Here is a 27266-nt window from a genome sequence, read left to right on the forward strand (position 1 = left end):
ACTGTGCCACCATGGCCCCATAGTAGCCTGGCATCCTGACGGAGAACGTTATGTCCACAGAAAAGTTCCTTCCTTCAGCTTTCCACTCCAAGGTCATTCTGGCCTGCCTGAGAAACAAGAGAACTGGCACACTGGTGTATAATTTTGCATTCCAGGATGGCATTGTTATTTCAGGAAACATGCTTGTGTATCAGTATGAAGGCATTATTCCTCAAGGATCTGGCTTGTTCTATATTCATTTCATCCTAGAATGCATGCTGGTGTTGCACTGTGAAGAAAAATCTTTACCAAGAGCAAACTCCAGCTGACTTTCTCCCCTGAACTTGTATCTATTGAGACGGGATGAGTCAGAGATCACAGCCATCATCAGAGTCTTGTTTGGTTGATTTTGGTTTTTTTTTTTGGCTTGCTGATATTTTATCTATTGTACTCCTTCCCTTTAAGGGAAAAACAATGGAAACAAAGTGACGCACAGAAATGTATTTTCCAGTCATGCAGAACAAGAACTTGAATTTTTTAGAATAAGATCTTGTTTTCTGTACGTAGTGTAGGAAAAAAACCAACAGATTCCATCTACAGTCATGGTGGAGCTCTGACTCCAGTCAGCTCTCAGAAACACATTCTTTTCAGATTGATCTATTTCAGTAAAAATGATGAAGATGTGACATCCCCACAAATCAGCTTTTTAAGTAGCAGTGATGTTGGGCAGCAACCTTGCAGTAGATCTCTTCAGGAAGAGAGGTGGTGCTTTCAGATACCCTTTGTCCTGTACAGTTTTTAATTTATTGACATGCTCAATAAATTAAAAAAAAAAAGTAAAGTAAATTTTTTCAAGTGGAGCAATTACAACATCTCTAAAACATCACACATCAGCATGATCCTAAGCTTTTTCCAGTTTAAGGCTTTTGTTTTTAAGAGAAGTATCTCTATTTAGAAAAAAATCACTTGTGTGAATCACTTATTAATGCACACTCCTCATGATCCATAGGACTTCATGATTTAAGGTCTAACATGAGCAGAAAATCTTAAGACTAAAGCCCCCAGGAGAACCCAAAAGACCATCTAACCCATCTCCTTGCCCCTAAGCACAAGCAACTATACTTGCCTAATTCCAAGTATATTCTTTACAGCATATTGCAATTATCTCTTTACAATGGCAATCCTACAGCCTCCCTAGACACTCTGTCCTAGCATTTTATTATGCCTACCATTAGAAAGTGTACCCTAATTTAAAGCTGATATTATTGGTCTTTATAAATGTAACATGTTTGCATAATGTTAAAATTGATACCTGTGCAGGAAGTTTGCAACAAAGAGTAGAGCAATCAAATAAGAAAACTACGTCAATCCTATAAATTTCCATGCTGGCAGTGGCTTACACTCCCTGAGGCATACTTGCTTAACTTGCACGCAGGCAGTTCTTAAACAAAGACAGTCTCTTGTGATTCTTCTAGGTCAGATGACAAAAATAATAGCTCTTAAAAGAAGATGAGTTCCTGTTGATGAATCCAAGCAAGAACTAAATGATCCTGGTCAGGAGAAACGGCGTTAGCAGTCACATAACCCTCAGTCATGTGAAGCTTCACCTTCTGACACTTCTACAAACCAAAACCAACCAAGACAGAAAAGGAAGAGGAGAAATGACTAAAAGTTTGTCAGCTTCCAAATCATCCTCAGCACCAGGCTGACTTAGCTCTCCAGTTCATTAGTGACTTCACAGCCAAGCAGTTGAGTTGACCATGTGGGTGGCTGGTGTTAGAAATTTTACGCAGTTCAAATGAACAGCATGTGAAGAGTCAGGACCTAGAATTTATTAACATCTTCCTTGGCGATTCCCTCAGTTGTGATTTTTCATAACAGTGAAATGAAAACTCAGTAAAAGAAATAACTGTTGGAACATTTTCTTGTCTTTCTAATAATCTTAGGGAGTGAAGACAAAGCCAGCAGCCGAGATGAGAAGGTTTTCTACAAGCAGATTTTCTATAAGCTACTACATATAGTTGTGCATAGAAGGGCTGTAACGGTTTTGGAAAACCTGGCTCATTTTTAATCTTTGTAATGCAAAATTTCCCACTAATAGCAATGTGATAAAAGTTCTTTTCTCACCTATATCAGAAAGCAACTCTAACTTCCCAGCAGACCATTAGCATGCAACACATCCACCCCATGTAAAGGATAAGCAAAAGGAAGGTGGTTTTTTTTCAGTCACCGAGCACATGAGCTTTTAAAAATAACGTGCTGAAATGGGTCAGGAGGAGAACGGAGAACTTTGTTCCTCTGTCCTACACGAGTCCCATAGTGATGCCTGTTTTTTATGACAGTACAGGCTTACACAGGAAGCCAATGTGAAATAGTTTAATGTTGAACAGTTTGTCTTCTCTTAGAGCTAGAATCTGTGACCTTTAGAAGACCGTGTGAACCAGGAGCTGTAAATATTTGTTTCTAGGAGAAACCCAAACAATTAACAGCAACTGTATTTCTTCACAGCAGTGATTTACAACAGTGGGTTCATGAGAGGGCAGTTGCCAGCATTTTCTGAATGTTTCTAAAGCATCTATCATTCATAGCTCTGTCCTGAACCAAGGCAGACACTGTGGTGTCACCTTGATAACAGAATCACGGTATTTCAGTAACTAGAAAGGACACTGTCGTGAATGGGAATGGCCATAAAGACTGTTTAACTGCCTAAAGGAATGGTGAGTCCTCTGAGTGCTCTTTCTGCCTCCCTAAACACTTTTGTTCTTTAATGGCTTAGTGATGCCTTTCTATTCATCTTTGTAGTTTTAATGTATGGGGAATCACAAACAGTTATAGAAACTTAAGTACCCAGTAGTATTTGTTTTCTGGAGATTGTGGTATCATTCAGTAATTCAGACTGCATAAATGCTGTCTTTTCCTCCAGTAACTTCTCTGAAAATATGGACAAGAGCAGGAGAAGCTCCTACCTGCCTAACAGCAAAAATCAAAACATACTTTTTACCAAAAGCAGTGAGAAGCAAACCTGCAAGACTGTCTGCATCTACAGTAAAGCAAATGTTATCAGTAGCAAGGACAGCAAGCACACACACAACGCTGGCCCATGTTGAGAACTGCTCCCCAGAGATTCAGTGCAGGCTTCAACTTGGGAATGTCTGACTGGGGATTATTCCTCTGCTCTACCCCTGCTTCACAGTGCACTCACTAGGGCAGTCTGCCCTTGCAAGCAGCTGATGCACTGTCTACATATTAAGAGTTAACACAAGCAAAATAACACGCTCCACGAAGAGACACATCAACAACTCTTTTATAGCAGATGACGGGCTTAGTTGTAAAGGGCTTCATCATTAATACAGTCTTTATTCCAGTAGGGCCATTGGGAGATAACATGTCCTCATATCAGGTGAGAAAGCTGGTATACAAGGCTGAAAAACTAAGGTGGGACAGATACTGCTCTGTGACAAGAACATTATGTTTCTGCCTGTACCAGAGTTCATGGCAAAATTCCTATTGGTTTCAAGGGAAATCAAAACCAACTTCTATATCCCTACAACTAGAAAATAGTTATTAGATGACAAATCTAGCTATAAGAAAATTGCAAACATGTAACACCCTGCATAAAATCTGTCAGAATTCTAACATGTTCTTTAGTCCAAGGTAAATAAAGTCACCTGGAAAAAAAAAAAAAAAGAACAGAAAATTTCAATGATTATCACATTAATTTTATTATTCCATTTATAGTCTCTTAGTCATAGCCATAAGTAGTAAAAGTACAATACAGTTTGTTTGTGTAGCTTGCTTATTAAAGGCAGAGGCAGTGGATATTACAACTGATTGGGTACAGCCATGTTGTCTTCTGAACTTGAGTGATCTCTTCCCAAGGGAATGCAATCACCCAACCCCAGTGATAATTTTAAGATTCCTTTTTCTGATGGTGAGAATTATGAGAGAAAATACTTAAGGCACCTTTCATTTGAAAAGCTTTGGCTCAGTTAGTGTAACAAAGCTGCATAGCAGCAATGCAAAGCAGCTCTCTGCACAATGATGGCTTGGACACCTGCCTCATGCCCAGTTTCTGAAACTACAATATTAATTTTGTCTTTTTTTTTTTGTGCCAGAGCCGCAGGCACATATATTACCATGAGCTAAATTAAAGTGTAAATACTGAGATTATTTACTCCTCTGCATATGTAAACCTACTTATGTTGCATAAATCAGGTCTTCTCTGATCAGATTTATCATTTCCACAGTGCAAATTAAGGAAACTCTCTACAGTAACTTGCTTGCTAGTTCATATAGAGAAGAAGGCTAGAAAAGTCATGGACTTACCCTGCCAGTACGGTCATTGTTGATGTAAACAACCACACTGCTGTCATAGTATCAAAAGTACCAGTAATGTGTTGACCTGCCAGGCTAAAGAAACTGAAGCAGGTATGATACCATACTATAGCACAAATTTGATATTTCCATTTGACTGTCTTTCTCACATAACTTCAACTTTCATCTGCATCCTCACCCTTGACACAACTACTATCAGAATAAGGGGTTTTAGGCATCAGCCCTACCTCTGGATATGGGAAAAGGATGAAGCTGGACTGATTTTACATGTATGAGGACTCTGAATTCTTCTGAAGGAATGGATGCCTCCTGGAGAGCATCCTCTAACCCTCATCCCCCCCCCAAAAAATGTTTCTTCACTCTAAGAACAGATTTACCAGTCCAAGTAAGAAGGAATCACTGACCAACTTGCACTATGAAAGACAGAAAGTGCTTGCCCTGCATGCTTGGTACTTCAGAAAGTTTGGGGCAGCTCATCCAAGGCTACTAGCTTCTAATGTTACGTACTTCCCATGTGCCTGTTCAGAGACACTCTGTCCTTATTAAGTATGCCACTTATGAGACAACAAATTTTTTTGCAGTGTTGAAAAGGTGGTTTTCCTCAGAAATTTTTCAGCTTCACATTCCCCTCTCAGTGACTTTCATAAATCCATCTTCCCTAAGCTTTCTCCTTTAACAGTCTACAGTTTCGTTCTTTTGGTGTAACAGACAATCACACATATACCAATGACTTCTCCACTTCAGGTAATACCCAGAGGTCTCCTGACAACTGCCAATATATCAAGAAAAAGGTGACACATTGTCATACCAGAAACATAACACAGTAGCTTAGAACATAGACCCTATTCACTCCTGTTGGTCCTTAAAAGTAGTGAAATAGTTTTTGATAATTTCACTGCAATACCAGGCTGAAAATCAGTAGGAATGTTAAAATAATAATAATAAAAAAAAATAAATCACATACAGGAGAAGGTTAACTTATCCAGCTGATATTAGGGCCTCTGGACATCAAACATTCCTTGAGAAGCAGCCCTCATACAGAAGAGGATCTCCTTTTGGAGGCTAGTTCTTAAATGAGCCTAGGGAGGGATGGACCCAGGTTCCACCTGTTTTACTCACATTGGATGAACAGGTAACTTGCTTGCACCTGTGCCGCCACTTCCATCACCAGGTGCACAATCATCAGTTTAGACAATGACATTACAATTCATTTACTCCCTTTGAGAATCACTTTTATCAATCCTTGAACAAGAGAGATGAAAAGCATCTCTTCAGCCTTTCTAGCTAATTTAACTAGAACTTTTTTGTTGTTTCATTTTTATCCCCTCTGGGCAGAGAAATCCTTGCATTGCTGCTGCTCTGAATAAGCTTATATTTGTACTGTTGCAACCACAAGAACTCTGAAGTAAAAATATTAAGAGAAATCACTGTATGTTAGTTCTTAGCAAGAGTCTTGGAGATAAGGGTGTTGGATCTCCGCTATCCCCAGCTTATATACTTGCTCCAGTATGTGTGTGGAAGAGGGGAGGTATCTGAGGCCATTTCCATTGCTGTGGCCTGGAGAAGAAAACTTTATGTATGCAGATCAGTTCCTATAGCTAATCCATAAATTTCTTCCAGGAGTTGAATTTAGAGAGTGTTTCACATATGGAGGAAAATCTATCTCTCTCCATCTGGTGAGTACCGCTACCTGTACCTTTACTCCTATGGACTGGCTCTGGTCTCAGCCTCACAAATGATCAGTGAGACTTGCTGGTCACACACCACTCTGTAACTCATTATGATTAGAAGGATAAATAAAACACATCCCATCGATGCCTTTGTAACATTCCAGGGTGACTTTATTCAGTCAAATGTCACTGAGACAAAAAAGCTCTCCATAGACTTTGTTGGTTTACCATTCATTGTCCATCCCGTAAAATATGTAATTAATTCCAGCTGCACTTCATCCAGTGCAAGGACTTAGGTGGTCTCACCTCTCAAGTGGGTAAGAAACAAACATGAGTGTTTATGAGGATTAGCAGGTGCAGCTGCAGTCCCTTCTGTCCCAGTGGTAAAGCCTGACTTGTAGACTGTGGAGGCAACTGAATCTGGAGACACCAAGATACTGTTGATGCTAATGATAACAATGAAGTAGAATACACATTCTAGGAACACTCTTAGTGATCAATTGAGCATGGACATCAGGCTCTCATTATCTCCTAAATCAACAATGTTAACAGAAGGTGATTACACTGTGACATTTACTTTGCTAAGCAACAAAAAGCAGTTGCTCGAATGTGAATTAGGGAATGGAAGAAGGCAGAAGAGCTGAATCCCAACCCTGAGGTAAGGGTCCACAGTTGTAATTATTTTATACCGGGTATGTGTATCTATCTCTAGGTGTGCAGAGACCACATCAAAGTAGACTGGACATGCCAAGCTGCCGTTAGTGGTCATGCATCCAGAAGATCCCTATTTTGCCCAAGTACACAATTCTTGGGAACCCAGTTCCATGAGATCCATGCTTGTCCTCACTGAGCAGCGGCCATCACAGTCTTTGAGAAGATGCAGAACAGGAGAACCCTTAGGAAAGGAACTTCAGGTCTCTCTCATCCAGCTGCAATACATGCACTGCTGCCTGCACAAAGGGAACAGAAAGGACTGGATGCAAAACATCAAGTGAACATTCCAGGCAGCAGGTAAAAACCACCCTCAATCATGAAACACTGCGCAGACTATTAGTACAGCTGCTCTGAAGTGAGCTGGTTGAAAAACACGATCACATTCATTATTCTGCAGCTGCGTTGTCTGACTCATCCCACTGCAGATGCTCTGAGGCAACAGCCCAGGTTAAAAACTTTCCCTAACTCTTTTTTTTGTTTGTTTAGTTCCCCGGGGAAATTTACCTCTAATACAGCAGGAGAGCAATAGGAGCCATAACTGCCTCTGTCATTATTGGGGGCAAGTGAAAGGGAACCTTCAAAAAGAAAAGAAACAAATGAGATACATATGATCTAAGGGCTTTTATTTCATACTGCCTCTTATTATTGAATGCACTTTGACTTTCTCATATCAGTGTTGTTACTGTTAGTCCAGCAGCTTTGGAGATTTTTATCCCTGATCTCAAAGGTGCCAACAGCATTTTTGACCTTTCCCCTCTTCCACAAAAAACCCACAGAAAACTGCCACACAGCCATGGCTTAGCAGGCATCTTCATGCAGTGGGTTTTTGCTGGAATCCCTGTTCTGCCTCTTGACCCTACACCCAAGATGTCAGACTTTCTCCTATGCTTTCATATACAGACAGTATCTCACGATACATTGCTTTTAGCTGCAAGGAAATTTCTCCTTCGTGTCCCTTACTATTTTGTTTCTACAGAATGCTTTCCCAGTCCAAACATCCTTGCATTTAAATAGATGGGGTGACCCAAATACTATTGTGTATGATTATTCGAGGATGAAATACAAACTCCAGCCCAGTGATTTTTACAAGACAACTTAAATCAATATAATCTTTCTTAGCAGTAGTTTCTGGAAAGCCTACATTCTACAGCATCATATGCCATTAGTCATTTGGCTCACTTGTGCTGTACGTGTTGATGCGGTACACTGTTAAACAGCTGAACCTTTTGCTGTGCTGCACTCTGGATTGCACTGATTTCCTTCTGGTATGAAATGTAGCTTAGAAATCCTTCACTGTAGATTTCTGTAATGAATATTTTGCAGCAAGCCACTTGTTACTAATGATACTAATTTTACTTGTACAACTCTTTTTATAACCTTTACTCAAAAAATAATTGGGAACATTTACAATGGTAATTGAAGTGTTTACTAACCGATGGCCTACTTGTAAGATTAAATGGAATACAGTACAGCAATTCAGAACATTTTCCAGCCTTTTATGGGAAGAAAAGGAAGCCAACAGTTTTTGCAGTGCACCCCTAGAATATTCTTTACTGCAGACTATCTACTGCACAATAGCAATGATTTAAACAGAGAATATATTCAAAATCTGAAGTCTAAACCTAATTTAAAGCCTAAATGATGCTCACGAGTATAAACGTATTATCTATTCTCAGCAAAGCATACATCACTTATATACTAATGTTTCCCTAATTTTAAGCAACATCTAATGAGTCAAAAATTAGATCTGATCCCCCAAATTATGGATAACAATAAGATCACGATTTGACTACATCCCACATACTTCTAGGTGGTGTTCCCAGGTTCATTAGTTGCTTTTTAGTCACTGTCTGCTCTCTCACTAATGGATATTAAAAATTCCTCCAAAGGTGCTGGAGATCTGAGCAGCTGCCTGCATATAATTTGTCTGTTGATTAAAGGAGGGCTCCTAAGTTAGACTAAGCTAACTGCCAAAAAGCGAAGCAGGGAGAAACCTCATTTTGTCACTGATAATCTTTTTTTTTTTTTGTCATTCCAGAGCAAGGGACTGGAAAGAGTTTCACTTTGTTTCAATTATAAGTGAAAAGAAACAACAATAAATTTCCAAGCAAATAAACAGCTTTATAGCCAGCTTGCCATGAAGATGGAGGAGGTATGAGAGTGAACTGCATAACCAATCTTCATACCATTACAGGAACTGCTTATCTGGCATGGCTGTTAAATCAGGCCCTGTTAAACCCATGCTGGCCCTGCTGAGCAGCTGGTACCTGAACACCTTTGTGCTGGATTTGCATTGCACCAGTGATGCAAAGCCAGTTTGGTCAGCTCTGTATTGCACTGGCAGCATGACTGTCAAATGGGTAGCAAAGGTGCCCAGCGTCTGCTGCATGCAAAATAGATAAAGCTGAAAAATGAAGCTTGGCCTAAGCTATATAGCTTTGGTCACAGCATCTGAAAGGATTCAGAATGATGCTGACATGGATGCAGGCAATCCCACTGAGAAAGAGAGAAAGCGTCCCTTTCCTATATCATATCTAGTGTCCATATTGACACATGATCCTGATTAATGTTCTCTAATGTAATGATGGAAAGTGAGTTCAAACAGGAGATAAATGTACGGAAGTATGCAGCAATGAAGAATGACATTTTCAGAATCCTCCCCCACACATAGAGCAGAGCATGCACAGGTATCAGCCTGTTTACCAAGACAGCTTGTGTTCCCTAGAGGAACAGCATGGCATACATGGTCTGTGCCTGGATTCAGTCAGATCCCCAAAACCAGTTGATTACATCCCTTGATAAACTTCACTAAAACACATAAATATTTTTAAAAGTGTGGTAGAAAGGCTTTACCTTTGGCTTCAGTAGTAGGTGAGATTTATCAGTCCTGTGTGATCCTCCTCTACCTCAAGCCTGCTGGCAGCAAAATGCTGGTATTCACCTACCCTGTCACTTTGCAAATCCTGAGGGCTTTCGACCTGGAAAGAGAAGTGTCAAAGAGAGATTCCTGCAAACCGCTACCAGAGATACAAACAAACAAACAGAAAATGAAAGGAAAGCTGTAAGAAATCAGAATGTATAGTCTGCCCAGAGCTACTATTCCTGGTAGAAATTAGATCCTGGAAGGCCCAGGTGAAAATCAGAGAGAATCCCTGTACGTGTTTTTAATTGGGACAAGCTGAAAACGAGAAAGCCCTTGCATGGGCTCTGCTTCCAGCTGGTACCCAGCCCTCGGGCCACTCTGGCAGAAGCAGGGCTCTATTTTGACTCCAGCATGCAGATGCATTGCTCTCGTGCTTCCCTTCTGGGTGCCCCAGGCTGGCTGTTGGGCTGTGGGCCTGCTGAGGGCTGCAGCCCGCCCCAGGCCCGGCCCATGGCAGTTGGATCCTGGCCGGGTAGGGGGGGACTGGGGGCTGGGCACCCACAGCTATTCTGGTAGCTGTGAGCCCTGCCTGAGTCATGTGAGCCGCGGGGCCCAGATATGCAATGGGCTGGATTGGCCCAGTGACCAACCGAGATATTTTGGTTGTCTCAGCGCCTCCCAGGCAGAGATTTATTGTCTTAGGAAACCTTCACAAAATAATCCCCGGGTTCTGACCTGATCTTCAGCTGAGAGAGCGTGAAAAGAGGACAGAAAGGGGCTGCTGTCCCGGGTGTAGCGTGATCTGAACTTATCGGAGTCTGAGACATACACAAGAGAGGATAAAACATCTGCTTCTGCCCCAAGCCATGCGCTGGCAGGCAGAGAGGATCTATTACTTGAGCTGCCTGAGGAGCAAAGAGGGCCGAGGGCGACGGTTGAGCAGACACAAAGTGCCACTTGTTGGGATTGTCATCTAGCTCCCTCATCTGTCACCTGATGGCCAGCCAAACAAGTTCTCAGCACAGCCGCGGACCATTCATTCATCCCTACACAAGCAGCGGAGGTGAGAAAAGTTATTACAGCTGTTAATGACATTCAGCAGTTTTTTTCTATAAAGGAATGCACTGAATTCTCTGTAAATCTACTAACTCTCTGCCAGGCAAGAGACTTTTTTTTTTTTTGGTTGGGTTTTTCTCTAGCAGCTGGAGGTCTGGTGGGCATTCATACGATGGCTGTTGATTAAGGCATCTGTTTCATAGTCTAATTCCATTTTTACTTGAGTAACTTAGTCAAGCAGAAAGCACTGCATTACCTACAATGAGCTACTTCCTGTCCTACTGCAAAGCACACTGCACCACCGTGCTCTCTCAGTATCAGACCCTGAGATCAGAGGGCTTTCTGTGCGATATTTTGCTGAAAGTGAAGGAAAATGAGTTTCCTGCACACAAGTCTTTGTTGGCATGCTCCAGTGACTATTTCCGAGCCATGTTCAAAAGTTACACACAGGAGTCTAAAGCCAGTGTGATTCAGCTACAAGTTGTCTCACCCATTGGTCTCCAGCACGTCCTGGATTTCATTTACACTTCCTTTCTGCCTCTTTCCTTTGAAAGTCTGGAGGAGACTTTAGAAGCTGCGAGTTACTTGCAAGTGACTGATGCCATTGGCTTGTGCAATCAGTACTTGGTTAACAACCTCTCCCTGGAGAACTGCTGCTTCTCTGCCAATGTTGCCAGGAGGTACTACCTGCCGGATGCCCTAGCTGCAGCAGAAAAATACATTGTCAACAACCTCTGGAAGCTGCTGGACTTGGATTTGGCAGGGCTGCTTGAGCTGAATTTCACAACTTTGCTAGCGGTGGTAGAATCACCAGATCTCCCTATGGTGAAGGAAACTAGGCTGTTGGATCTTCTGCTGCTGTGGCTGAAGCAGGATAAATCCAGGTCGATTCACGGAAGTAGCCTTTTGGAACACATAAGATATGGTCTTATCCCGGTGGAAGACCTGAGGAAAATTTACACACAGTCAGAAGTGCCCCTCACTGCAAGTATCAAATGCCTGATCATTAAAGCAATAAACTACCATACATCGGTTTTCAGACAGCCAGTCCTGCAGGATAAGTCCACCACACTGAGGAACCAGAAAACTCGGATCATCCTGCTGGGGGGAGGGACAGTAAGTGAGGGTCTCATCACTGAAGTGGTGGCTTTCGATGTTTACAACCACAAATGGAGAGCTCTCACACAGGTGTGTGATGGGGTACAGAACCACAGTGTGTGTGTAGTGGGGAACTTCCTCTACGTCTTGGGGGGAGAAGTAGAGTGTAAAGCTTCAGGCGACCCGAACAGTGACAAGATCTTATCAGTTACAAACAATGTCCATCGCTACGATCCAAGGTTTAACACATGGACTCAAATCACGGGCATGTTGGAAAAGAGATGCCAGTTTTCTTGCTGTGTCTTAAGTGACAGTATTTTTGCCATTGGTGGACGGGGTGAGAATGGGTGTCTGCATTCATCTGTGGAAGTCTACAACATCAGTCGGGACAGATGGACGAAGGCCAGGGAATTGCCATGCAAGATCCATGGTCATGCCAGTGCCACTTGCAAGAGTACTATATACATCTCAGGTGGCAAATATGCAGAACCAGCCAGCACGAGCAAGGACTTATATTCTCTGAGTTCACTTGAAGGGCAATGGGTGAAACAAGCCCCCATGAGCATTGCTCGGTTTGGACATCAAATGGCAACAATCAGAGAAGCCATATTCACATTTTTAGGTTTATATGAACCATTCTCTGAAATAGAAAGATATGATCCTGATCAAAACCAATGGACTCGTTTGAGGCCACTTATCTATGACCGATTTTGCTATGGTCTGGTGGTTGTAGAAGAAACAGCTCTTCTCATTGGGGGAAAGAAATGGCAAGACTCGCGGGAAGTCCCCACACAAGACGTGGTTGGCTACGACATTGACAACGATAGCTGGGAGGAGATCTGCAAAGCCCCCCTGCCCTGGTGTGGGCTGCAGTGTGCGGTGCTGCAACTGTCAGAGATGGCCGAGGAACAGGGCAGCGACACCCTCCAAAAGAAGCTGCCGAACTGCTGAGCTGAGGCATCATGGAATGAGAGACCTGGGAGATGAGCCAGAGGGGCAGCTCTGGGGAAGAAAAAAATTGTAATGGCACTGGAGGTGACAGAGTTGAGGTTCTGCAGTGATAAGCAAGACAATGGGTAGAAACAGGCAAGGAAAACTGTCTGAAACCTGGGAAAAGGTGCAGCAATTTGTAGATCTGAAAGCCATCCTCACTGTAAGATGTAGCAAGTAGCACATGTGGAGGAGAGGAGCTAGTATTTTTTGAAGAGTATTACCTAGATAGCAATTAAGAGTTGTTGCAAGTCAGATTTATTCTAAGGTTAAAAAATATAAGCCATCTTTTCTTTTTTCTTAATCAGGGGTAATTTTCCCAGTTGGTAAGTGCTATTGAATTGCTAGGATATGGCTAAACAAAGTGAAAGTGAGATGTATAAAGATGAAAAAATTGATGCCTGTAAGAGCTAATAACGAGCAGTGCCAAGGAAAGGTATTATTTGATATGCTACATACTAGGCAGGAGTACCTTAGCTAAACAGCATGAAATTACTGGACAGAAAGCGTGGATTTTTTAAAATGTAACCTCAGTTATGGCCATATGCTAAAACAGTGCTTGTTTCATAGAAGCCATTTCTCTCTGAGCAGCCTTTGTTGTGGTATGCCTTTCAGATGATTCTTTTGTATTATTTTGAAGAAACACTACTGGTACAGTACATTTCTCATGTGTCCAAGCCTTGTGTGAACTTAGATGGCCAGAGGTGAATTGATGTATGTACTGCAAGACCATGTGACACATGTTTCAGGAGTTGCTGTACCTAATGCTCCGATACTTACCTCAACAGCATACATTGCTTTATCGTACCTGATCATAACAGTAAAATTGTTCATTACTGAACCTGAGAGAACTGAGCAAACAGGTTTACTTTCACCAAGGAGTGCAAAGGGGAAGGAATGCAACAGAAGGCTTTCATTCTGAGTCTACCTACGGCCTACAAACCAACCCTCAACAGTCCTACTTCTTTTTGGCCACGCTAGCTGAGTTTGCAGACACTGCCCAATTGCCGAGGGACTTGAAGGCACGCTGATCTGTGAAATGTGGGTAATGTGGTCAGATGCCACTGTTTTTGTATGCAGTAAACTGAAACTTGAATCAGAGATGTTCATTTAAAAGCTAAATTTATTGTACTTCATTTTACAGTGTTCCCTTCCTAGGCTGAGAGTTAATACAATAAAAATATATATAGAAGAACATTTAATAGTCTTAAAAGAAGGCTGCACAATGGATAGGACACATGTTCTTTGTCACTAGACTAGCTTAAAAAATGCAATGTCTAATTTTCACCTTTAAAGCAATCAAGCTGACTTTACTAATGTAAAGTGCAGGCAGAATAGCTGTTGCATAGCAACAGATCTAAGTCCTCTGAGCTGCCTTGGTTTTGACAAGGAATCAACTACACAATGTGCATATACATCCATCAGATATAAAGAGGTTTTATATGAATATATTTACTTTTGGTCCAGTAAAACAGTAGCAAGAGAATCTAAATGCTTGGAACAATAGCACAACCCATTTCAAGTCAAGCATTTTTAAGAGAAATGTACAAAAACCTCACAAATTTAATATACAAGTCAGTACATGCAGTAAATAAACGTTCAGTTTATACAAACAATATTCTTCTAAATGGTACAAATATTACACTGGATCTAGAATTCGATACAAATGTCGTTAATATATGATCCATACTGACTCGAATATATAGGATTACTGAAAATGGGCTATGGAAAGGCCACTCTTCTGTACAATTGTGCAAAATCTGCAAAACATTTGCAATCCGAATACAATAGGATAAGAAGGAGAAAAGAAAGAAAGATAAAGGAATGAATGCAAATAAAGTAACAAGAAAGAAAGAAAGAAAGAAAGAGAGAGCAAATAAATAAATCTGACTGTTCTTTCCTTCATCTCATCATGGATATAACTGCCAGGAAATACCAGAGCTCATGAAGTTTGGAGTACATTCACTAAGCTGTACAGGCAATAGTCAAAAGTTAGCTAAACCTACAATTCACTGTAGAAAGAATAAAGGAGGCTGTGCCCTCTTGCATGAGCATTATCAAGCTATGTCTCAAGTCCTAAATTATGCAGCAAAACTCTGAAAAGCAGCACAAGTGCTTTGTCATGCTCTGATTGCATTTTGAAAACAAGAGCACAAAGAGTAAATAGATGATGTTTTACCTCTCACTTCCCTATTTCAGAGGTGTGCCTTAATCTAAGGAGATATTTCTGCTTATATTCACTGTGTACTCTGCAGCAAATCCCAACTCTCAGTGAAGTTTAAAACCCTTCTGTTGGCGTGTGAACTCAGCAGGATCCAGAGACATTCAGAGGCAGAGCAAAGACTTTCCGAGCTCTCAGTTATTTTCAGGTTCTGTGCTTAACTCTGTTCCTATCATACTTTTCCCCCCGAGTACAATACAGCCAAATTTCACAGCTCAAAAAACACAGAGGAGAGTACTTGAAAAATTGTATTCATTCCTTTACTATTGTGGGAATTTTCAAAGCCTCTCAGGCTGGGGGCATTTTGTTGGAAACCTTTTCCACTGCTGCTTTTCTGGGCAATAGAAATGCAGTTATCAAGGATATTCATAGTCGTCTTCTTCTCTTTTGCAAAATCCTATCCTTTTAGTACAAAAGCAGCATAAATGATAGTACCATGACTAATTTTTGTTTAAAAAATTAATCCAACCAAATATGATTAAAAGACAAGCAACACCTAATTTTGTCTTAATTAGAATACAGACCAGTATCCCTTTGCACTGATGGAAAACCTTAGCAACAGGATTTTAAAAAGTACAAGGAAATAAAACCTAAATGTTTAATACTTAAATTCATATTAGTCATTATTGTGGGCTGATTTTCACCCTCTTGTATTCAACAAAATGGAAACACAGTCACTGCATTACACTTTTTCCCTGTTATGTAAGAAAACTCCTAGAGTTTCTCATTAAATATAATTTTTCTTTTATTCCCCTGCCACCAAAATAGTACCTGCACTCCAAAAATGCAATACAATACTGGAATTATGTAATAAAAAATATCATTGTAAAAGCAACCTTCAATAACAAAACCTTTAGCCTGCGAAACTTCCTCCGTGAAGGCCACAGTCTTCCAAAAAATGTTTTTAAATACTTCTATCTAATAGTTAAAGTTCATGTTCATTATTTCACAGAAGGTAAACACAGGTGGAGCATTGGTAGTGTATAAAAATCACAAATCCTCATTAAAGACATGGTATCATAGACCATTAAAAGTGTACTTCACACAGTTGAGAGACATTAAAAGATAATTTACTAGAAGTCCCACATATTGATATAAAACCTAATATATGCACTTATTTAAAGGCTCGGAGTGTAGCAAATGGAGGGTCCCTTATACATGTGTTTCAATGTAGGAGTGCGTGTGCGCTAAGGAAGCTAGAAGTGCGTCAACCTCAGATGAGCCATTAACAGAGCCCCTCGGGGTGCTGTTGTGACAGATGTCCAAAAAGATGTCAAAGTATATTTGTTTCCATTCTTGAAAGTCTCTAGATGTCAAAGCTGGATTATCCAGAACCTTGTCTATAATGGCTACTTCTCCTTCTCTGGCCTGTGGGAGAAGAAAGACAAGTAGAGTCAGTGTGGGCAATGAGCAAACAGTATGGGTAGGGTGGGAGCGAGGATGCCACAGAGGTCTGGGAAACAGGGCTGCTGTGATACTGCTCATATGTGGCAGCCTCTTTCCATGATGTCACTCATCACCCTGCAGGACTGGGCACTCCTCACTTTGTCCCACACCCTCAGCAATGTCCCCTACTCCCCTCTCACCCCTTGTTCAGCTCCTACAAAAAAAAAAAAAAAAAAAAAAAAAGCCCTGAGCTGTTTACTACTAGCTGCTTTAATTTTCAGGATCAGTTTCATGCTGCCAAGCGCCATCTGTTTGCTCTTCTTGATCAGCATGAGAAATACCGTGTTTGTGCGTGGGATGCAGACAGATGGCCCCTCGCCCGCCAGCAGAGCTAAGCCTTTTTTACAGGGCCTGTCATGGGGACACCTGAGCAAATTCCTGTGCTAGGAATCTTCAGCTTGGTAATGTCCTCACCAGCAGTTCATGCTGTGGGGTGGCTGGCTGCTACCTTCTCCTACCATGGTGGTGGCAAGCAGAATGCAGGAATGGGTAAAATCTAACACAGCTGTTGGCACCTCCCCACTTGTCATGGGGGCAGGGGATGTGGCTGTATCCCAATCACTGACTGGTGATTAGCTTATTGAGAGATGACAAGCAGCCAGCATGGGTCAGAGCAAGCTGCAGATACACACACAGCTGCTCACTGTTTTTATTAGCGGTGGAAGATGGATGCACCAGCCTTGAGCCTGAAAGAACAAGTAACAGGCAAGATCCAGCACTTCTCCTTTGTGTAGGCATGGTCTGGTCACCAGGAGCTTCTCCTCTATTCCCCATGTCAGATGGGTTTCACAGACCTCACTTCTAACTGACATTTGCCATGTTTATTCTGCAAATGTGGTAAACCTCTCTAGGGAGCATGTTAAGGCAAGTATTCAGCAATGTCAGCTCATGTTGGTGGAACAGTTATCAGAAGGGTCAGAGATGTCATTAACAAGTAGTATGTTTAAAGGTATTTTTCATGCTTTGCAATCAGTAGCTAATTAATGCTATATGCTAGAATACTCAATTTCAGGAACAGCTGTGACTAACCAGAGGAAGAGAACCTTTGGAATTCCTCAGTTACGATATATTTGCATCAACTGCCATAACGTGCTTCTTGCAGGTTGTCACCTGTACACACAAACCAGCACTGCCATACTTGCTGAAGAGAATGGTTTTGTGGCTATGTCAGGACAAAGAAAGCAAAAAGGTCTTTCCATTGCTGATGGAACAGATAGCCTATGGGTGGTGTGAGCTAGAACCAACTTAGAGGGCTGTACAGATTACTAATCATTTTAATGAATTAAGGGAAAGTTCAGAACACCAAATGCAATGGGCAAGTGCAAGTGAACATATTCAGGAAGGAGAACTCAATGGCATTGATCAAAATGGGGTACAATTGATTAGCTAACAGCAGTAGCTCCTGATAAATGCTACTACCAGTACAATAGCAGAGGTGAGCTAGGATGGAGCTAGAAACAATTAATGAGTTACCGTGATGCCTCTGCAAAACAGGCACACGTCACGTTGCACTGTTGCCATATGCAAGAAACAGCAATAATCTGTCTTTGATACTTGCTGGCATTGCACTGTCAATTATTTATGTCATTCTGGTCCAAATAAGATTAGTGACTAGTTCAGAAAATATGTGTCATGGAAAGAGAATAAACAAATTATGTTTGCTTGGTCTAAAAGAAAGAAGATACAGAGAAGCATGAAAACAGGCATCTGCTGGGTTAAAGGGATGAGCTGTTTTTAGAAGACCCTGGAGAGAAAACAATTCCATTTGTAGAAAACCACTGGCATAATGTAACTCAGGTATCAGTAAATGCTAGCAAGAAAGGCAATTAAGCATGATGATAAGCTGCTGATATGGAACAGCAGCAAGGCTGTGTAATTCCTGCAAGTATCAAGAAATGTGTTATTTTTTATATTTCAGATTAGCAACTCTAACATACTGTTGGCATGAAGGATTCCACCAAGGTGCAACAGCAGAGATTCTGTGTGAATTTCCTACCTGTTCTGCATATCTGAGGTGGCTATGATTTTGCTTCAGTTTCTCCTGTAAAAATTACATGGAAAGCCTGAGCACCTTGTCTTTTTTCTATCAGTCTACAATCTAGCAAAGACTCACATACCCTGGTTCATTCAGTTGCCTTCAATGAGATGATACAGTGCAAAAAGTTAAACATAGAAAAGACTTTCTTCAGGGCTGGAGTCTCACAGCATGAAAATAATATTGCTTAAATGCTTCTCTAGGTGATGGAAAACCAAATTAATTAATGCTGGTAAAACTCTCTTTGATAAAAACTGTTAGAAAATCCACTGTACAATTATCTAGTGACTTAAAATGTAGTAATTTAATACAGTTAACAGAGACCCTGGGGAAATCCAGCATATTGTTTGCTGAAATCTCTAACAGTACAGATTTGCTGTAACGAATAAAGAAGCTGACAGGGAGGTCAAATTAGCTTCACTGCACTTACAATAAAGATAAAAATCTTCAAATCCATCATTACCACTATCTATTTATTTAATCAATCCTTCTGATTAAACACAGTGATCCCACTGGTCTATGCAGAAACCGAGCACACAGTTCATTCCCAGACAAACTCAGTAATCAGAAAATAATAAAATGTTTTAAAAGGTACCGCATCATTCCAAAAGTGACCGTGCTTCACTTTAGACTTTGGCAATTCTGGAGTAAATGCATTTTTATAAATGAAAGTTTTCAGGGACAAAACAGGTGGTTAAGTTCTTTTCTGTTAATCTGGTGTCAAATGATGCCGTAGAAGCTGGAGGAAGAGCTGAGATTTTACCTGAGCACAAATTAAAACATTCCCCTCCCTTTGACTCCTCTCCCAAGGCACATTTTCCTCTGCTTCAAGAACAGTGGTTACACATATCTTCCTTGCACGTTTCACATATCACATTCAACCTGAGCTCCAGCCACACACAATTAATCTCTGAATACAATACTGGCAGATCCAACCTTAAGGCAGGATTTTCCTCCCATTTATCTCACCTTTAAAGTGCTTTTCAGAATTCGCAGCTGGTGCAGTTTTTCATTAACTACTGGATCGCTACATCTCTTTATAAAAGATTTCCTGTACTCCAGCTTAGTGGAAATCTGGTGGTCTCCTAAAGGAGAAAGGCTGGCCTGCTCCAGGGCTCTGTACAAGTCTTGCAAGGAATCTGCTGCTATTTCTTCTGTAGTTTCAACTGTAACAAGAAAAAGAGGAGGGGGAAAAAAAAAAAAAAAAAGGAAAAAGAGAAAAGAATAGTGGATCAATAACAGTTATAGGGCAGTCTACCCGAAGCCTTTGCAAAATGTTTCTTTGATGATGATCAAGACTGATGATGACCAGATCATAAGGAAAACATTTCAAACCTGCTTAGGTTCTTGAAAAAAAGTTCTGCTTCTTCTTCACTGACTATTGCCTTCAAGAGAAAGGCACTTAAGAATGTATAGTCTTGATCCGCACAGAAAGAAGCAACAGTGCAAGGTGCAATAATCTTGCAGTGCCGTTACCATCAAAAATCTCATCTCCAGTATTGCATTTAAATAACACTGGCAAACAAGAAAAGAGAGCACTGGAAGTGTCCTAGTGAAGAAGGTGATCAGGGACCAGATCTTGGCCTGAGCTAATGATGTTGGTGGTGCCCTTTAATGATGCTGATGGCAGTGCTCTTGGGATCAGATGTAATTTTCCTTCCTATAAAAGTCCTTTTTGGCATGTGCTTTTGATACTTGAGTGTTTTTCAATACTCAACAATGCGGTTCCTTGTGATATTTCTCTCCTATATTAAAACCTGGAGGGTTTAACAGAAGATTACAGATTGGATATCTGAGCATGGTGCCCAGCACTGCAGCAAGCTGCATTATAGGCTTCTTAATGTTTATTCTGACTAGTGCTGAGAGCATTTTAAAGGAAAATATAATTAAAAATATACAAATAAATTTCTTCTTTAGAAACAAACTCAAATAAAAGTTGGGATGAATTGTTACTCTAAGCATTTGAAATACTTAATCTGCAAAGCATCAAAACATTTCAATTTTACATACACCATTTCCTCCCAATGACACTAATGAGTGCGTAGAAACTTGCAAAGTGCCATTGAAGTGCCATGATGAGCAGAGCTATGACTGTGGGAAACCATGGCAGCCCTGAGGGAGCAGCCAGCTCTTATGCTGCTGCCGCTCACCAACATCCCATATATACAACAGCCATCCACTGCTGCAGACACACGTGCCTATCAGTGGTGACTTGAAACAACCTCCCTTTCAAGCCCATAGCACGCAGCACAGCAACTACTCACCTCTCAGACCCAAGCAAGAACTCTAGAAACCAAGATCTCCACATCCCATCACAAAAGGTATTTGCAGTCATATAGATCTTTACAGAGCCAAAACATTTTGTAGCCAGCAATTAATCTCGATATATCCCCCATCTGTTTATTCATTTGCCTTTTTCAGGGTGTGGGGAGGTGTTCTTTTCTTTTTAAAGATGCATAGACATGAAGAAGATTTAGAGGCCTTTTACTGACAAGGGTGTTGGGTTCCCTCAGTTGATATATGTATTGGAGTTTGTTTATCACTGCATGTCCAAGAAGAACTTACAGAAAATCAGAAGAGAAATGCAGCTCTGTCTGGTTGATTTCTTTCTTATTAACACATCTATTGTGTTAACAGGTAAAGCATTCAACAGATTGGTTAAAATTCTCCGCAGTTTTCATTTTTATGTTTTCTTCAAAACTCCCTGTAGCAATGAGAGAATTGATGTTTGGGATATTTCTGTCAGTTGGCTCTGAACTTTTAAGTCTAACAGTGTGAAGTTGGTAGAGTTGGAAAGGGAGGGATTTTCTAAAAGGAAAAAAAAACAAACCCCAAAAAAGAAGACATCTAGATTTGATAAGGGACTGTTTTACATCTGCTCCTTTCTTTCTCTTATCACTTTTTATGAAAAGCAAAGGAGATCTTGTCTTTTGCCCAGCAGCATAGCCATGTTGTATCCTCTGGGGATTTGTGCAGGAAAGCCTGCTGAAGGAGCAAGCCAGTGCTTTGTTTCCACGTAATTTTAATTTGATTTGCTAGGGTTATCTGGAGTCTGGACCAGCAACTGGCCACCGTGTCCAGACTTGTCACTGAAAACCCCAAGCAATCTAAAACATGAAAGGTCCCCACCACAGACAAGAACAAAGTTTGGGTTGAAACCCAAGGTTGCATCTGGGGTGACAAGCACCTTCAATGAACCTAGCATGGCTTCTGTAGATGCAAATGCCAGGCTGCAAGGCCCGGAATGGCCTCCATCCCTGTGCCACCCACCAGCCGGGAGGTCTGCCCTGCCTGGTGCTCCTTGGGGCTCACCTTTTCAGGCCTGCTAAAGCAGAGGGGCTGCAGATGGGTGATGGGACCAGCTCTGAGATCTCATGGGACCACACTGCAGGGCACTACAGGGGAATATTGTGGGCAGGATTAAGCAGCAGATTTGCTGCCCTCTCATAGCACTGACTGGAAGGTCTCCAAAATGCATCCATGCTTCTCCTGTGCCCACTGACGCTGCCTTCTCCCTGGTTCTGTCACCACCATGCTGTAGTTACAGGCAGTGTGGAAAAGAAGGAACAGGATTTGCCATGAAGGCAAGAGCAGGGGAGACAGAGAGCAGGTCCCTGCTTTTAAGTGCCTCTGCTGATGATGCTTGGGAAGCTGAAGCAGGGCAAGAGACTGCCTCAATCCGCCCACGGCTGGGGTGAGGGCAGTGGGCGTCACAATAACACATGCCAAGTGTTTAATTTTTCCAGAGGAACACTGAAAGCAATGATGTTGCTGCTCTCGGTGGCTGGAGTAGGCCCTCAGTAGGCGGGAATGAGATTAGAGACAAATCTCCCCTCCTTCACCCTTCTGCTAAAGGCTTTGATTGATTTCCTGTGGGTGTTGGTGAAACCCTTTGTGCCAGAAAGGAATTGAAATACTTGATTAGACATACAGCTGAGATTTAAAAGTATGCTTTTTCTTTCTTCCTTTCTTTCTTTAAAAAAAAAATAATTATTTTTTCCTTAATTTGGTTTATATTTATGCAAGTGATATGCTATTACAGCAGGGCTTTCCTCATAAGGGGAAATAAGGCCTCAGAAAATGCCACTTTTAAGCAGGAAACATGACCTGATGTGATCTGCAGATGACCTCAGAAGAGCAGCCACTGTAGCAGGTGGTTATTCACCCTGGCATGGCTGCTGAGCTACAGGCTGCATCTCTCCAGCCATCTCACTTCTCTGAATATAAAGGAACATGGTTGTTCCACACACTGCTAGAAAGGAGGGTCTCTTTCTGTAACAATCCTTTTGCACCTTTCTTGACCTAAGTCTTGAACAACTCTGTAACCTTGAGGCAGAAAAGATGTTGCACAAACTCTGCAGCACACAGGATCAAAATTCAGAACCACATCTTCCAACTGCAATAATACACAGGTACTATGTTTTGAAATAACAAAACTTATGCTCTGTCTTCAAAAGAAGGCAAACCCTTTTGCATTAAATTCAGGAGCTGAAAAACATTACATTCAAGTAAATGCATTGATGATGTTTTGTTTTCTTTTTACTGCTTTCCACTTAAAATGCCGTGAATGTTTTTATCTACTTTTACATTTTCTCAGGGGAGGAAACGAGAGGTTGCAACTGAGTTGGTGAAACTCTAGGAGGTCAGGAATGGTTTGGGTTATTGGCATTCAGGAAAGACTGGTGGGATTTTTGGCACTCTGCTCTTTGTTTTTAGAATTACTCTGCCCTGAAACCTATAAGGATATATGTGTAACCATCTCTTTGCTCCACTGGGCTGTTCATCTTTCCATTATTTCCCCCTAAAAAAAACTAGGGACATCTAAATAGGGACATTAGGTACCTGAATGAGAAAGTGATCAGAGAGAAACCATCAATGCTGGTATTTATGTGGACCAAAAGATGATGGTTCTGTGTGAGCTAACGATTCACGAAGATGATCCTGAACTAGCGACATGTAGAAAGTCCTCGCTGCAACCCATCTGGCTAATGCATCTGGACACAGGTAATCTCTGGGCTTATATTTCTCACAAATATGCTTTAAATGGAGTAATCTTGACATTTTCAGTGGAGGTTCCAGCACTTTCTGTGCTTCGCTTTCCCTGTAAAATCTCAAGCCACTGAAATCTTGTGTGGTGTCTCTCTTTCAGTGAGGTACCATCAGACACAACGATTGTACCTGGGGTTATGGGTGCACACAGCTGCCCAGGCAAGGATCCTACAACACAGTCCATCACAAGCTTTGTCACCTGCTGTGCTGTCAAAGGCAGATTCTTCAAGGGCTGCTGCTCTCTTTTGTAGGCCTCTCTGATCTTTGCCTGTGCCTCCCAACTCCATCCAGACTCCACCCATCATCTTCAGGCTCCTCATCCCAACTGAGGGACACAGTTCCTGCTCTAACGTTTTTCTCCTTTATTTATTTATTTATTTTGCTATCCTCAGTGATGTTTGCTCCTTTCACAGCTCAGCGACATGCTTTTCTCTGTGCAGCTCCTTGTATGCACGCCCACTCACTGTTCTACTTGCAGTTAGCTCTGCATTTGAACAAAATTACCGCCCTCTGCAAATCCTGAGAAAGCAAAGCTGCTGCAAAGTCTGTGACAGAGAGCAAACAACGTGCAAACAGGCTGAAATCCCCCAGCTCCACTGAAACCCACGCTCCCATTTTCATTCCTTTTGGTGAACTCACTGGCTCTGGCAAGGGAAACAGCTCAGCTTGGCTCCCCCAGGATCTTAAGGAGGTAAGTTTGTTAGAAGACAGGATTAATCATAATATAAACCATATGCTAATTTCCTCCTAAAAAACTCACAGGATTTGCTTTCAGTTTTAATGTTACGCCTTCTCACTTCACCTCTCACACCTGCTTGAAGACTCCTGAGACTTTTTAGTGTTGCCAGTAAGCAATCCAACAAAACTAAGATTATTTCTGGTCTCTGGGACATGGTCCCCGGTCCTGTTACTATCTCACACAGAAGCACAAATTCCTGTTTTTTGTGTTTATTTGTTTTTCAAGGAAAGGTAGAAGGGATGTGCCAGCATTTAAGGCAAGAAAGCAAAAGGATAGAAAGAATGTGTGTGAGTGTTAGCTCTATTGGAGGGGAGAGGAGAGAGCCTCCAAAGAAATTGTTTCTTGTTTCTCGGTACCTTTGCTGCTGTTCAGGTTAATCACTAGATTCCAAACTGCACAAGAGGAATGATGCCTATGATGCAAAGAAACAGGAAGTACAGTCATTTATTATGCTATTTGGGTTGACGGCAGGCAGACAAAGTGAGGTATTTGCTTTCCTCCTCTCTTCGTCATCAAAGGAAAACAGTGGTGAAACCACTGGCAGATGGAGTTTTACAAGGAGACTTCATGTGGTGTACCACGTTTGCCCTGATCATGAGTGTGGGGAGCATGGTGACAAGGCAGAGCAGCTCCTGCTAGGAGAGCATCAGCAGCCTCATCGCAGTGTTTGAGCACGACACAGAGCAGGTGGCAGGAGGCAGCAGGAGATGCAAGCCAGGTCTGTATGGAGGCCAGCTGCGAGTCATCTGCTCTGAGTCATGAGGAGCAGATTTCCCTACTAGAGCACAGAGAATTCTATGTCTTCTCTAACTCCACATTGTAGCAAAATCAAGACCTGAATGGGCATGTGAGTGAATGTACAGACAGAAGTGCATATACATATAAATCTATGTATGTTAATATATTAATGAGAGCTCTCCACAAGTGAAGAAAAAAGTAAGCAAGCTGAAGAAATACTTAAGAAAAGCTATGGGCTTTATGTGTAGCACCTGGCCTTTGTAGCCTTTCTCTCTGTTATCCTTTCCCCTTGCCTGCCCTTTTCTAATTTATGCAATCCCCCATTAAAATAATGACCCATGTACCTGAAAGCACAAGATTTTCCCCAAAACCTTTGTTCAAGAAGGGGAGAAGCAGTGTTTAAACTCAAGCCTTGATACTTGTGTTTAGTGATGCAGAGGATCAGAAAACTAGTATTAAATTTACATTTTATGCCATCTTTTCCTTGAAAGAGGCAGTACTTTTTGGTTATCAGCTAGCTGTAAATAGCTTCTGTCCTCTCCCATTAGGTAAACCTGCAGGCAAAGAGGTTCCTGGAGAGCATCCTTGCTGAGGGCACCAGCCCAATGCAGCTCTACTCTGCGCTGGTGTTCCCCACTGGAGCAGTGAGTCTGCCTTTCACCTCTGTGAGCACACTGGTTTCCTGAAATAAAGTGAACAGTGAAGGCAAGTGGAAAGACCATCTCCCATGGGACAGATTTTAGAAGGTATTTCAGGCCATTTCCACACAGCCAAGCTTAATCAGTAGTGGTTAGACACCATAGGCACTTTTAAAGGATCTGACACTAGCTTTTGTAAGGCCTGTGAGATACTTGACCAATTATTGCAGCATCAAAGGTCTAGTTCTTTTTTGTGAAACATTTATGGCCCTACTCTTTTTGGATCCATAGATCCCTGTGAATCTCTCTTCTCCTCTTAGGTCACCTCTCTGGTGAATGAATGAAAGGCTGTCTGCTCCTTGTCATGGCCTTGCCCTCATGAGCCACCATTGGCTACAGTAGACTGTGTTCTATGGGCTGAAGCACAATACCTGGGCTGGCCTTTCTGCAAGCCCACACCAGACACTGCTCTTCAGTTCTCCATGCAAATAGAATTGGTTGTTAAAAATGGCTGATGCCAAACTCAGCTTGAAAAAAACTTCAACATTTTAGAAGTACCATGAGCCACCAGGTACCTTCCTGGAGACCTGCAGTGTCATGCTGATGCCAACCTGCCAGCACTTTCAGCATCCACTTAGCAATAAAGGACAGGTGCTAGCAGATGGGTTAATATGTTAGTGGGAAGGGAATACACAGACAGAGGGAATAATTAACTCACTCTGTTCGTGCAACAGCTTGACAGCTCTTACACATCTCAAATGAGCAATGGGAGAAACTCCTCGTGTGCTCTCTGTTTCATGAGGTTATATTGGTAGACTGTGATTTCAGAGAGGGCATAAGAATGAGGCTGAAATAACTCAGTGTAACAGAGAACTCTGATCGGTGGCAGAACTTTGTGGCAGCAGTGTTATAATTGTATCCTTTGGTATTTGTCAGAGTGCTCTACTCATTAAGTTGCCTACAAAGAAATCATTTTAACCATCATCCACCGACCAGATTTTACTGATTGTGGGAGAATTTTAACACAGTGAAAGAGGGTATCTTGACATTTTCCTTTGTCACAGATTGGTATAAGCACTGTTCAACTTTATCACAACCTACAAATATTGAGGTGAAATAAACAAAGCAATTGTGTTTTGGTAGTATGCTTCCCCTTAGTTAGCTCAGTTCAGAAACAATGAAAAACTTCTTGTATTTACAAGGTAAGCCAGCTGTGAAGCAGAGTGGATAAATTGCAACACTTCTGGGGATGCTGTTACTTTTAAACAGGATGAGGCTGTCTCTGTGGAGGCAATATATGGAAGCAGTTACTCCTTCAGTAAGATTTTCTTTTTTTTTCTTTCTTTTTTTTTTTTTTTATGGACCTGGCAACATTACTCACCACTCAAAATCAAGCAACAGTCATGCTTGCTCAGTGGTAATACTTGTCACAGCTGATGGCCTTGGTACCTGAAAGCAAGCCTGAACAGAGGGGGTAGTGTTCTTCGTGAGCAATATCCACTGAGAAAATGAACTCTACTTCAGGCCACATCCCATGTTTGCTTATTTGGATGAAAATCTAACACTGAGTGAAATTTTCAGAAGCATAAAAAACCCAGGAGTATAAATTCCAATTTCAAGATGAAAGAAATGTGGTAAATCAGTGTGGGCAGGAACTAGCGTCTTTTAAATGCCAGCTTGGTTACCTCCGTATTG

At 41.6% G+C, this 27266-nt stretch overlaps 2 protein-coding genes and 2 long non-coding RNA genes across 8 annotated transcripts in view; 2 read left to right on the forward strand and 2 right to left on the reverse strand.

The window, feature by feature from the left end:
• The first annotated feature begins 2602 nt into the window (after positions 1-2602).
• LOC107324935 (uncharacterized) lies at positions 2603-6816 on the forward strand. The gene is made up of 3 exons (XR_001559586.3): positions 2603-2696; positions 5935-5990; positions 6697-6816. It is a non-coding gene; the product is annotated as an uncharacterized LOC107324935 (long non-coding RNA).
• LOC146762644 (uncharacterized) lies at positions 6804-9687 on the reverse strand. The gene is made up of 3 exons (XR_014947049.1): positions 9552-9687; positions 7203-7273; positions 6804-6934 (listed from the first exon to the last, which is right to left on the reverse strand). It is a non-coding gene; the product is annotated as an uncharacterized LOC146762644 (long non-coding RNA).
• A 362-nt stretch (positions 9688-10049) lies between these two features.
• KLHL34 (kelch like family member 34) lies at positions 10050-12715 on the forward strand. Its single transcript, XM_015885388.3, has one exon. It carries the CDS (start codon positions 10879-10881, stop codon positions 12664-12666), a length of 1788 nt encoding a protein of 595 aa, XP_015740874.2. The 5' UTR covers positions 10050-10878; the 3' UTR covers positions 12667-12715.
• A 1095-nt stretch (positions 12716-13810) lies between these two features.
• Positions 13811-27266, reverse strand: part of CNKSR2 (connector enhancer of kinase suppressor of Ras 2) — a 198711-nt gene continuing 185255 nt past the window's right edge. For all 5 annotated transcript variants that reach the window (XM_015885366.3, XM_032440929.2, XM_015885347.3 and 2 more), the window contains 2 exons: positions 19377-19573; positions 13811-16294 (listed from right to left, as the gene is read on the reverse strand). In XM_015885366.3, the coding sequence (XP_015740852.2) occupies positions 16079-16294; positions 19377-19573 (413 nt within the window). In that variant the 3' untranslated portion in view covers positions 13811-16078. The remainder of the gene's footprint in view (positions 16295-19376; positions 19574-27266) is intronic.

The sequence above is a fragment of the Coturnix japonica genome, chromosome 1 (genome assembly GCF_054131305.1).
Source record: "Coturnix japonica strain WE chromosome 1, WE-NBRP24, whole genome shotgun sequence".
In the NCBI taxonomy this organism is placed as follows: Eukaryota; Metazoa; Chordata; class Aves; order Galliformes; family Phasianidae; genus Coturnix; species Coturnix japonica.

Excerpts from the sequence above, each read along its gene's own strand:
- KLHL34 (XM_015885388.3), top strand. The coding sequence starts at position 10,879 with ATGAGCTACTTCCTGTCCTACTGCAAAGCACACTGCACCACCGTGCTC.